Source organism: Acipenser ruthenus, chromosome 21, assembly GCF_902713425.1.
Source record: "Acipenser ruthenus chromosome 21, fAciRut3.2 maternal haplotype, whole genome shotgun sequence".
In the NCBI taxonomy this organism is placed as follows: Eukaryota; Metazoa; Chordata; class Actinopteri; order Acipenseriformes; family Acipenseridae; genus Acipenser; species Acipenser ruthenus.
In genome coordinates, this window is record NC_081209.1 from 4,339,348 (window position 1) to 4,351,220 (window position 11,873).

Consider the following 11,873-nt stretch of genomic DNA (forward strand, 5'->3'; position numbering starts at 1 on the left):
AGAGCCCTAACCACTACTCCACACTGCTGCCATCACGGATCACTCGAGGGGTGCATGACAGTTGAAATGTGTGACGGATCACTCGAGGGGTGCATGACAGTTGAAATGTGTGACGGATCACTCGAGGTGTGCATGAGAGTTGAAATGTGTGACGGATCACTCGAGGGGTGCATAACAGTTGAACGTGTACAGTATCTGTTTTTCTTGGGTTTTTAGAGGAAGGTGTCTTTTCTCGCTGCCTGATGCAAGAAACATGACCCAGCCCTCAGCGGGCTTTCCTGGTAAAATAAACATTTTAGAGAAATGATTTTTGTATAGCATATGAGCAAAAGGAGAGTCTTTAAAGAAGACACCAGTATCTGGTTAGCTTATTATGAAGGAAAGACATGATAGTAGTACTCATGCTCAGAATTGTCTTTAAGAAGTATTTATCAGCAGGTATTCAATAAATCCAGTCATTAATGTGTTGATTTCAAAACAAGAAAAGCCATCCTTCCCTCACAATGCAGAAGTTAATCACCATTGATTGGTACTCAATTGTAAACATGAGGGAAGGACGTATTTTCTTGTTTTGCAAACAAAACAACAACAAATGGATTTATGTAATACCTGCCAATAAATATTTCTTAAAGGCAATCAGGAGTGCGAGCCCTGTTTTTTTTTTTTTTTTTTAGCTCAATGGGTGTTTTTTTCTTTTCAAGAAACGTTTTGAAGAGTTCACATTTGAACGCTTCACAGATTCAGATGCTTCTGCTATGGTTCCAGGAAACAACCCTTTGGTGTGCATTATCTCACGATATAAAAATAACGCAAAAGCACCATCCGTCTTTACTTACATTAAAGAGACTGCAAACCCCAAATTGGAAGTTTGGCTCACAAATAAAGAACATGGCAACCATTGCTTTCATCTGCCTTTAATTACAGCTCTCAGCTTTGTAAAAACACAGCCTTGAAACTGGAGCATGCACTAAATAAACCCTGTCTTTAAGACCAGGACTTTTTTCTAAGTATTTTTAGTTAGAGAATCAACCAACCGACCTTTAAAATCCAAGAAAAGAAATACTAGAGTGACAGTGTGGTTTGGCAAGGGCCATTCTTCCAAAGTAAAGCAGAATATCCCTTTTTCTAAGAGTTACCCTGAGAACGACAATGTTACCCACCAGGTCTCAGGAATTAAACAGTACTATTATTACGTGTTCTTACTAGCGTTTACTCTCCCCTTTCCTTTTTCTGATACAGGTAATGTAGGCTTGATCAGTCGTTATATTAGTAAATGCCAGCGCCATCTAGTGCACACAAGTGTACTGCCAGCAAAACAAAGGAATCCAGATCAGCTGATCTCTTACTCCTATACAGACACCTGGTTGGCTCCCAAAGCACCTCAGCACAGACTGTGGAAGAAAGTAATAAGACTCTTAGAAAAGTGCACCCCTGTATTTTTGCATGGTATGCCTGTAGTTTTAGCATGCTTTTCCCCATTGTTATTCTATGCGTTTACCATAGTTTTTTAATAGCTGGTTGGTTTTTACAATGCTTGGCTGTGCTTTACCGTGATTTTACTGTGCTGTATTACACTTTGCTATGCTTTTCCGAAGGGAAACTTTCATAAAGGGAACAGTATAGAATGACTGCAAGCATTTTAAAGTGGCAAGGGGACAGCGCAGTAAAAAAAGAATAAAAAAAGAGAAGGACTTTTCTAGCTATGAAAATTGGTTTTCATTTTTCTCTTTTTTTAAAACTTGGGTGGGAATTCACAAAGCCTTTTAGTGCTGGCAGGAAAACACCCAGTGAAGTTACAGAGCCTGAAATAAACGGGGAAATCAAAGGGATTGTCCACTGCGGGCACTGCTCAGGCACGTACAGCATTAACTATGGAGTGGCCTGCAATTTACCCACAGTGGAAAACACAGGCGGAGGAATTTAATTCAAGGGCGCTTAGGTATTCTTAAAATGTGAAGTCTCGGTTGTCATTAACAGTTTTTTTGTTCTCTTTTTAAAAATAGTGCTAATGACCCTTTGAAGTTTTAATGAAAGATGAGAGAGCTACAGTATTTGTTGGTAACCACCATGTGGGTGGGCAGTGTCTGTGCTTCCTCACAATGCACCTCGATCCAGCCTGTATAATCCCCCAGTTATTCATCATTGAACCTCTGCCAAGCAGTTGTTTTTTTTAAAAGTGGCTGAAATGTTAGAATTCTGGCTCAAAACACACAGTTATCCCCATTGGTAATAGATATTTTAAAACTGTTATGTGAACTGGTTACACAGACCCTGATTAACAGTGATCCTAGACTACCTTACCTAAAGCAAGATTGGGTATTCCGAGATGAGTGCTCATCAGGGCCTGTGAAACCTGTCCTAAGGGGCAGAAGTAGAACCTACCCCAGCAGGTGTCGCTATTAAGCAGCATTGCTTGGAGCCACAAAGTGGAGAAGAAGATGCGCCCTATAAACAAAGCTAAACCTACAACACTTTTACTCCACCTTTTCCTGAGAGTGACTAAACACTGAAGAAAGGCAATGCCAACTGGTCAGGATCTGCTATGCAAGCCGTCCTCCCTGAGCTCCTTACCTAGAGCCAAGAACTATGTGGGCTATTTCCTGCATTAACCTCTAAGGACCAATGCAATGAAAGACTTCTCCAAACACAGACGTTTTGTGCAAAATCCTCAAGGAGCCACATCTGTGAGCAGATGTATTAGGTTCAGATTAATTTATTAAACAAAATCACCCAGGGAATGGACTCTTTGCATGTACTAGTCTTTTTTTAACTATGCAAGGGAATTCATCTCGAGTCTTTGCAGGTATATATCTGCCTTTGAGGAATGCAAATGAACTAGACAGTTATTGGGGTCTGCTTTGAGAATGCACAAAGGGTGAAGTCAAGGAAGAATTTGGAAAAGGCGCATGATTGTGAGATACTGCATCTGAACTGGAGGTGTCACTACTGGAATATAATGTATTAACTTCAAGCCCTGTATTATGCATACTGCACAATGCATTCTGCACCCAAGTCTTTGGGGATAACACAACGAAACAGGACAAACAATGCAAAAAAGGGCGAGAGAGTTCATTTTAAACAGTGGTCAGACCGCTTTGTGTCATTGCCTTAGCAAGACAGGATCCCAAAGTATGAACTAATAGAAGTCAGCATGAAAAAAGGCTGTTTTCCCTTTAAATCAGGCAGGGGGTAACATTGGTTCAATCTACTGTTAACATCCTGCGGTAACACTAAATCAGCCAGCTGCTTACTGCAGACATTCTCCAGCGCTTACATTGAATTAAACAAAAACAGCTATTCAAACACAACCATTCAAGTTTATTGTAGCTGTTAAAAAGTCTGTACTGTCAGACGTGCCAGTATGGAGGGTTAACATGAAAGTCTGGTATAGGGAAACATCATCTGGGGGAATGGTGGTGTAGAAATGACATTACAGTAGCTTAAAGCTGTAACTTCCTAGTGCTAGTTCACTCTGATTGTTTCCCTGTGTGTGTTGTTCTGTGTTGTGGGTGGGGAAGGTCACAGTTCATGCTGACTATGTGGCATGGGCATTAGGGTCTGCCAATAACTTGCGCTTTGATGACACTCCACAAAGCAGGGTTAATAGGGCCTGATGAAAAAGTAACAGGGACTGCAAGCCAAGTCTGTTTTTTTGAAGGTCTCCCTCTTCATTACTGAATTCTAGAATGGCTCTTTTATTCATTATATGTAATCTATTAATGAAGATCAGCAGGTTTATGGATTAAACCAATTCAAGGATTTCCATGGAATATATATTGAAATGAGACTGTCACAGAAATGTACTGATAACCAAAGCTGTATTACCAGCAGGCCTGTGTTTTTGACTGGATAAAGTAGTTTAAAGAGAGCCTTGAGGGTTTTGAAAATAACCATCAAGAAAGGATGGCCTTCAGCAAACAGAGGATAAGCTGCCTCTGTGGAAACTCTGGAGAACATGTGCGAAACAGTTTGTGAGCTTCTTAACACAGTGGGCAATACCACATCATGCAGTATGCATGTACTCTCCATACAATGAGTTCAAAATGCTCCTCAGTGTGCAGCATGATGACATTCATAAAACAGAGTGGAAAGATGGGTTTGCAAACAGCACAGCCTCTTGCACACCATGCTGGGCTCAAATACAAGCGGCAGACTCTTTTTTATATAGTTGTATCACTTACTGTTAACTTCATGTTTATAAGATGCCTATCACCAGTAAACTATTTGGTTAACATTCAAAAGGAGAGGCTTGGCAGCGTGGTTGGCACCAGAATGCATCTTGGCAGCACATACCCAAGAGATTTGGAATGACCCAGACAACAGCGGGTAACAAAGCAGGCGATATTCCCACATTTTGGCACAATTTACAAGTTTTATAAATATTTCCGTAACCTATGAAGTTACATAGTATATATTGCACAGTAAATAATGCATAGTAGATTAAACCAGGTGCTTATACAGTAACTGGATTATTTATATAAAATGCTGGTAATTAGAAACTATACACTGGATAATGACCTGTACCGATCACACTGCATTCTGTTGCTTTGTTTTTCATAACAGTTGCTGGCTTCACTATGGTCAACTTCAAAGGGATTATTATGTTTTTTTATATTCCTGTTCGGATTAGACGTCCTGCATATACCTGCATGTCGATGTATGTGTGATATTTTGTAAAATGCCGGGTTGTGACATTTAGAATGAGTATTATTCCAAACGAGGTGTATCTTGCTTCCAATGTGTGCATGCGTGCGTCCTCCTGCTTGTACTGTATTTGATTACAGCCGTGGGACTGACACACACATAGCCAGGTCAAGCACCTTGCAAACAGATCGCTTAGCAAGACCGAGGCGGACCGTTTATTGATTTGAATCCAGTATTTCTAGGGCGAGTCCTCAGCTCTACCACTGACTTTCCTGATCAAACTTCCTAAGCAAACACTAGAAAAGGAAATTAAAAAAAAATCTAACACTATCTATTTCCTAGTATTCACACAAGACCCATTCATAGGGGGGAAAAACAGGAGCAAAAAAGAAAAAAAATGCAGCTACGTTCCAACCACAAATTGCACTTACAGAATCCAGCACATAATACAGTTTAGTGGCAGTCACAGTGCAGTTAAACAGCTGCTACTTACTTCCGGCCCTTTCACTGAAGTTTCACTGCAATTGTTGAGGACAATAAGCTGGAGAACATATTTCTATTACCAAAAGATTTTGCCCACATACTAAAGGAGCCCATTATTATGGTTCAGTGTTAGCTGTTTTGCAGCTGCGATCATCTGTTATGTCTGAGAGAGTGGTCCCTTTCTCGCAGCTGTTTCTGTGAAGGAGATGCCTGGAAGCAGCCCAGCTATTGGAGATGGAAACACATTCCAAGGCCTGGATGAATCCGTATCAAACTGTTTTAAAATCCTGAATAATGCAATTGCTAAAAATAGTAAAATAGCCATAATAGGAATTCAAAATTAGAAACACAAGCTTTAGATTTAGTAATTTCCACCATCCAGGAGATTTCAGCTATTTGTCTTTCAAGTATTTCTTAATGTTGGTTTATAAGTAAGATTGATAGATGTAATAAATACAAGTGAATTAAAAGTAATTTCCGGTAATTGTATATAATTGATAGTGTTATTACTGGTTCAGAAGCCAGCCACTAGCCCTGGTGTATGACTGAAGTAACACACTGCCCCCTTATGGGTACATTAGAGATTATGACAAAGCACCACCATAGAAAATGCTTGCAACATTGATTTCTAAACACAGCACTATTGAATATTGCTCTTTAACCACAATAACTGATATATTAATTAATTTGCATAAAATCTGCTCCCCGCGGTCTTCAGGCAGCAAGCACGGCAGACGCTAATGCTTTTTTTTTTTTTTGAAGATGCCTACAACATGAACGGCAGGCCATCTACCGTGACAGAGCAATCGATGCAGTTTTCTGAGGTTGTGATGTAACCTGGGAACCCGTTCGCGCGCTACAAAAGATATAAAATGAACAAAACATCAAGGAACAAAAGCAGCACTATAAAGAAACAAGCTCTGGTGTTGTACAATGTCTCGCATAACAATGGTAACTTTAGCATCAAAGGGTACCATTTCAGGGTCAGATTTCAAGTGTGTATTTGTCTGCAAGGTGCTAAATAATTCTGAAACATGTTGCCCGTCTGCTTTCTGTCCTTCCATATATATATATATATATATATATATATATATATATATATATATATATATATATATATATATATATATATCTCCTGTTGCTGTACCATGACATCTACATCAACTGATTCATGCAGATTTTACCATAATTTATAGAAACTGTGAAACTAGCATGGCTAAAAATCCTTCTGAAAATAAATAAATAAAAATTTTTAAAAAAAATGCACAATATCTTTAAAATAGAAGAGTTAACTTTCCAAATAAGATACCAGTGGTGTACCTTGTTTTAATTCAATTCATATTTTCTTTTGACTCAAACAGATTATCCTCACAGACTGAACTCTTGTGTTTGAACAAAAGCACTCAATTAATACACTGCTGGTAACAAAGACTCAAACAAGTAAGGGAACACCTTGAGACCACATTAAATTTTGATGGCTTGGTGCTTGGAATGGGTACAGCCCAGGCTGTTTCTTTTATAGTGAAGGAGAATTCATTGTGGCAGCAAAGAGAGCAAGACGCAGTCTGTGCCACACTGGATTACTGGCAGCCCCCAAAGCATCCTGCTGTCATGTTTTCAGAAAACAAGACATCCGTCCTGTTTGCAGTGAGATGGTATGGAAGCAAAACTTTTCTTTTTATATTAGAAAACATTGTTATTAAAATACATGAATGTGTGTATTTTTTGTAAATGGCATCCTGAAAATGTTCTACTGTGGTATGCTTGTAACACGTTAAGCACATCACACATGTGAAAGTGCATTTTTATAATTAGAGAAGTTCAGGTTTCATAGATAAAAAAGCTCAGGTAAGCTAATTGAAATTGAAATGTATTTTGCAACCAGACCACACTTAAAGATTTCACAGATTATGAAAGGAATGGTTAGCATGCAATGTATCACCAGGTACCCTAGACTGCATGTGTAATTCATTCATAAATGTAGTTTTAATCCTTCCTTTCTTTACAGTTCCCCAGAGTAAGCGATGCTCGGTCCTCTCTGTGCTGTTCTGCTGTTTCTGAATGTCACACAAGGCTCTCGCAGTAGTAGAAGATGCCTTCAAGCCTGCTGTTGTGTTGGTCCATTTGTAAACTGCAATGACCTTGGATTGGAAAGACTCCCTGGTGCCATTCCTTTGAATACAACAGTTCTTTCACTGGCAAGGAACAAACTCTGTAACATTGACCACCAGCTTTTCACCTACTTGTGGCTGCAAGAACTTAGCCTGAGCCACAACGACTTCAGTCGCATTCCTAAGGGGCTTCCTTCAAGCCTTGCAGTTCTTATCCTGCAGGCTAACAGAATAACCTACCTCACAGCCAACGAAATGAGAAGACTGGAGAACCTAACCCGACTCGACCTGGGGGCCAATCGCATCAGCGTGATCCAGAGCGCCACATTTAAGGCCTTGAAAAAGTTACAGGTTCTGAATCTTAAACACAACAGGCTCTCCAGCATTCCCGATTCTCTGCCAACCGCACTGTTTCAGCTTGACGTGTCTTTTAACTGCATTTCTAACATATACCAGACCTCCCTGGCAAACTTAACGAACCTGCAGATATTAAAGATAAACAATAACTGTCTGAAATATGTCCCAGACAGGACCTTTGACAGTTTGCCAAGACTCACAATGGTAGAACTGAATAACAATTCCTGGGTCTGCGAGTGTGAAATGATGCATCTCTACCGCTGGCTTTTAAACGGCAGACTAGAGGCAGCTGCTGAGCTGGTTTGTGCAGCCCCCCTTCACTTGGCAAGACGACGACTCCTTACTTTGTCGGTGGTGGCTATCTGCCCTCATATCCTTAAGCCAAATGACACAATGCAACAGAACATCACTGTTTTGACCAAGAAGTCCGACGAAGTAAAAAAACTGGATAAGGTTTTAACTGCCTGCCCACTTACAAGTTCCCATTCATCTGAAGGTTTATTTCAAGCACACACTAGTTTAGCCAATGAACAAGAGAACACATCAAGAAGGAAATTCAAACTGAACGCCGCAAACCATCAATACATTTTGGACCAGATGAATCTTAATGCCTGCCAAAAAGTTGACGGAAGTACAACCCCAGCTACTGAACCTCCAATGCCTGAGAACTCAACTCCTGAAGATGTTCCAAATCATCCAGAGGATCCTACAAGCCCACGGAATGTTACCTCCATAGAACCCACTGCTACATGCCAGTTGGCTAACAAATCTAGTTTCCAGCCAGCAACACACCTCCACCCAACCAGCAAACAGGGAGCAAGCATGCTCACTGCAGTCTTGGCGGTTCTCTGTGTCCTGGTGTTTCTGGTGCTGCTGGCAGTGCTGTTAACATTGAAAAAAATACTGGAGAGGGACCAAAGGGTGGCTCCAGCAGAAAGGACTCCTGAACCTTCCTAATGTAGTATGTTTTAGCAACGCAGCCCATGAACAGATCATTAACTTCGGGGGGTGTACTGTACATATATATACACACCTGTATATTACATCTCAGTTTTCATTGCATAATCTGTATAAAGAAACACACTGCTTTAAAGCAACAGCATTTATTGTTATCACATCATTTGTTTATAGATACATTGAAGAATCTCGCCAGCATGTTGTTATAATGTCAATTTTACGCAAAATAAATATATAGTTGAATGTTACACATGTTTATTATTGTTGAAGACAAGCCCTTCATCAAAGGCTGGCCGCATGTTAAATTCACAAATCTAGCTGCGCTAAATTATGCCATGACTATCTTAACTTTTCACAGGTGACAACTCTACTATTCAGGAAATATTTTTAAAGAACCAAATTAACACAAACCCAGTTCTCAAAATGTATAAATAACAAGTACATGTTTTCCAATGATAAGGCTTATTACTCCACAATAATGATTCAAGCAGCTATATTGCATTGTGCATTCCAAGTTACAGACTAAACTTGTGCAACTGTTTCCATTTCTTAGCCTCTATGTGGAATTACACAATTGAGTACAGGAATGGTAGTTCATTATTTGCTACTTATAAGCCTAGTTGTGTCTAATTGGCTGTTGCCTTGACATCTTGTTTCAGTCTGTAGTCTGCCAGTGCAGCTTTTATTGCATCTTCTGCAAGCACTGAAAAATAAAAATATATTATTATATGACAAAGCATGAAATGAGGGTGGGGGGGATATTGTGGGCATGGTGAAACTAGATTTATTACAATTGATTTATTTTCAGACTCTGGGATACCTTATTTATTAGCAAGTCCAAAATCAGTGTGATGAGAGTAAAAATCACTTGCAAGTAACAACAAAACAGCTACTGTACTAATTAAATACATTTAAAATGAAGAAATAATTTGCAGATTAAAATAAAACAAAACCAACAAAAAAAGGAACTGGCGCGAGATTGAGAACTTACTGGAGCAATGCAGTTTGACTGGTGGGAGGCTAAGTTCTTTTGCAATCTCAGTGTTCTTAATCATAAGAGCTTCATCCACCTGTGAGAAAAGTAAATGACAATAAATGGATAAAACATGAAAGCCAGTAAAAAGTATAAATGAAGAACTCTCACTCTCCCGTGATATTGTCAGGATTCTTGCTACAAATAAGGGGACCCTGGGAAAGCAAGCTATTTGTTTTAAAATACCAGTGGTTACCTACCGTCTTTCCCTTAACCCACTCGGTTGCCAGCGAGCTGGATGCAATGGCAGATCCACAGCCAAATGTTTTAAACCTGGCATCAGTTATCTTCCCTTGCTCATCCACTTGAATCTGTGAAGAAACAAGAATTTTAGGAAAACAAATCAAACAGAACTGTACAGTACTGCACAAATGAACAACAACGATCCAAGCACTGGGAGGACAGACACAACAAACCCACTTGTAGTTTCATGACATCGCCACAAGCGGGCGCACCGACCAAGCCAGTCCCGACATTCTTTGCACTCTTGTCAAGGGATCCTACATTCCTGGGATTTTCATAGTGATCAACCACCTTTAAAATGAGATGATCAAACACATCAGGAAGGGACAAATCATCAAAAACAGAACACAAACTTACAACCATCAGTTCAATCAGGTGCCAAAGGTCAAATTCCCACAGAAACACTTTGGAAATGATTAGGCTATTGATTCACTTTAGCTCAAAAAGAGAGTTTAATTTGAGATAATAGACAAGCAAAAAAAAAAACAAAAAAAAACATGCAGCACTGAAATCAAGGTCGTGGGAATTTCTAGGGATCACACTAGTCTATGTCCTTCAAGTTTTATCTCAAGGGCATCTTATGCTGTTGTTTAATCTGTGGTTTGTTTAGTTAATGACTATTTGACAAATACAATGAAATGTATCGTCTGCCAAGGATTCTGGAAATCATCCCAGAAATCGCATGACTATTCCAGTTCCAAATACGTATTACACCAGGACAACGCAAAACGGTTGCTGCGTACTGTGCAATACCATTCTAGTTTGTTGGTACCTACTGCTATTTATAACTGATACTTGCCTAGTCATACATCCTATTGACAAACAGGAATAATTCTAGCACTTCTTCGATCTCACTATGTAGAAAACGCACGCAGAGACTGCGGGGATATGCATCACTAGCAGAAACCTGTACAGAATGCATCTTTTTATTCCCCCACCCCACCCCACTTTTGTTGATTCCCTTTGCAGTGGTAGCCGCTGAAAGGCGCACTCCCTGCCAATATAGCCTCATTCTCAAGGCTCTTAATAATAAGCTTTGAGCTTCCACCCCTGACTTTTAGTTTGTCAAAATCTACTTAGCTGCTAAAATTAAATACCCATACTTCCCCCGATTTAGTACTAGCCTGAGGAAGATTTTAAATATAGCAGTCTCTGAATTGGCTTAGTCTAGTCTTGTTATGTATGCACAGGTATGAGTTACAAAACAGTGTTGTGGAAGTAAAGCTTCGATTCAAAATTACATACAAATCGTTTAAAGCGGAATAATTTGTTGACTTGCTTGTTTAAAATGTGTTGTTAAGTGTGCAAGTTAAATTAATGTTAGCTACTAGTATTATGAGAATAATACTCTGCGTTGTTAGTAGTTTGGTTTCTGAAGAGGTCATTTCATAACAAACACAGCGTGTCCAAAGTTGCACACACTCTGCGCACCACGCTAAATTGGCGTATGGCGCAGTGAACAAAAACATATTGTCAACACAATTCAATCACAGCTACATAGCATTGAGCTTACCTTTTTGTGATAACAGCTGTGTGTGGTCAATTCTGGTGCAGACAATCGTCTAAATAACATCAGTGGAGAGCAACAACGCTTTACAGCCGCTACCGCCATGTTGTTCAAGAATGTGACGCACTGTGCTAAACATCACATGGACGCGCACGCGTGACCGAATAAAGCCAAGGGAAGTGCGCGTAACCTAAAGGGGGCGGTGTTCGCATTATCCCCGGGAACGCGCATATACGCAAAAATTAAATATTGTGAAGTAGTTATATATATATATATATATATATATATATATATATATATATATATATATATATATATATAGCTTTTTAATTCTATTTATTTACAGATACATTACAATGTGGCGATAAGGACATGAAACGAGGCACATTTATATATTAATGGTGTAAAATTAAATAAAAATAATAAAAAGCATAACATTTATTAGAACATTATACTGTACTGATCTCTCTTCTGGTATTTGTGGTACATTAAACCAAAATATTTTAGATGTTTTGTTTAAGAGCGTTGCTTAATACAG

At 39.3% G+C, this 11,873-nt stretch overlaps 1 protein-coding gene across 1 annotated transcript; it reads right to left on the reverse strand.

Moving 5' to 3' along the window:
* Positions 1–8,682: 8,682 nt before the first annotated feature.
* LOC117426462 (iron-sulfur cluster assembly scaffold protein IscU-like) lies at positions 8,683–11,497 on the reverse strand. Its single transcript, XM_034044042.3, has 5 exons — positions 11,342–11,497; positions 10,006–10,119; positions 9,786–9,896; positions 9,544–9,622; positions 8,683–9,255 (listed from the first exon to the last, which is right to left on the reverse strand). The coding sequence occupies exons 1-5, from the start codon at positions 11,438–11,440 to the stop codon at positions 9,179–9,181; spliced, it is 480 nt and encodes a 159-aa protein (XP_033899933.2). The 5' UTR covers positions 11,441–11,497; the 3' UTR covers positions 8,683–9,178.
* Positions 11,498–11,873: the final 376 nt, after the last annotated feature.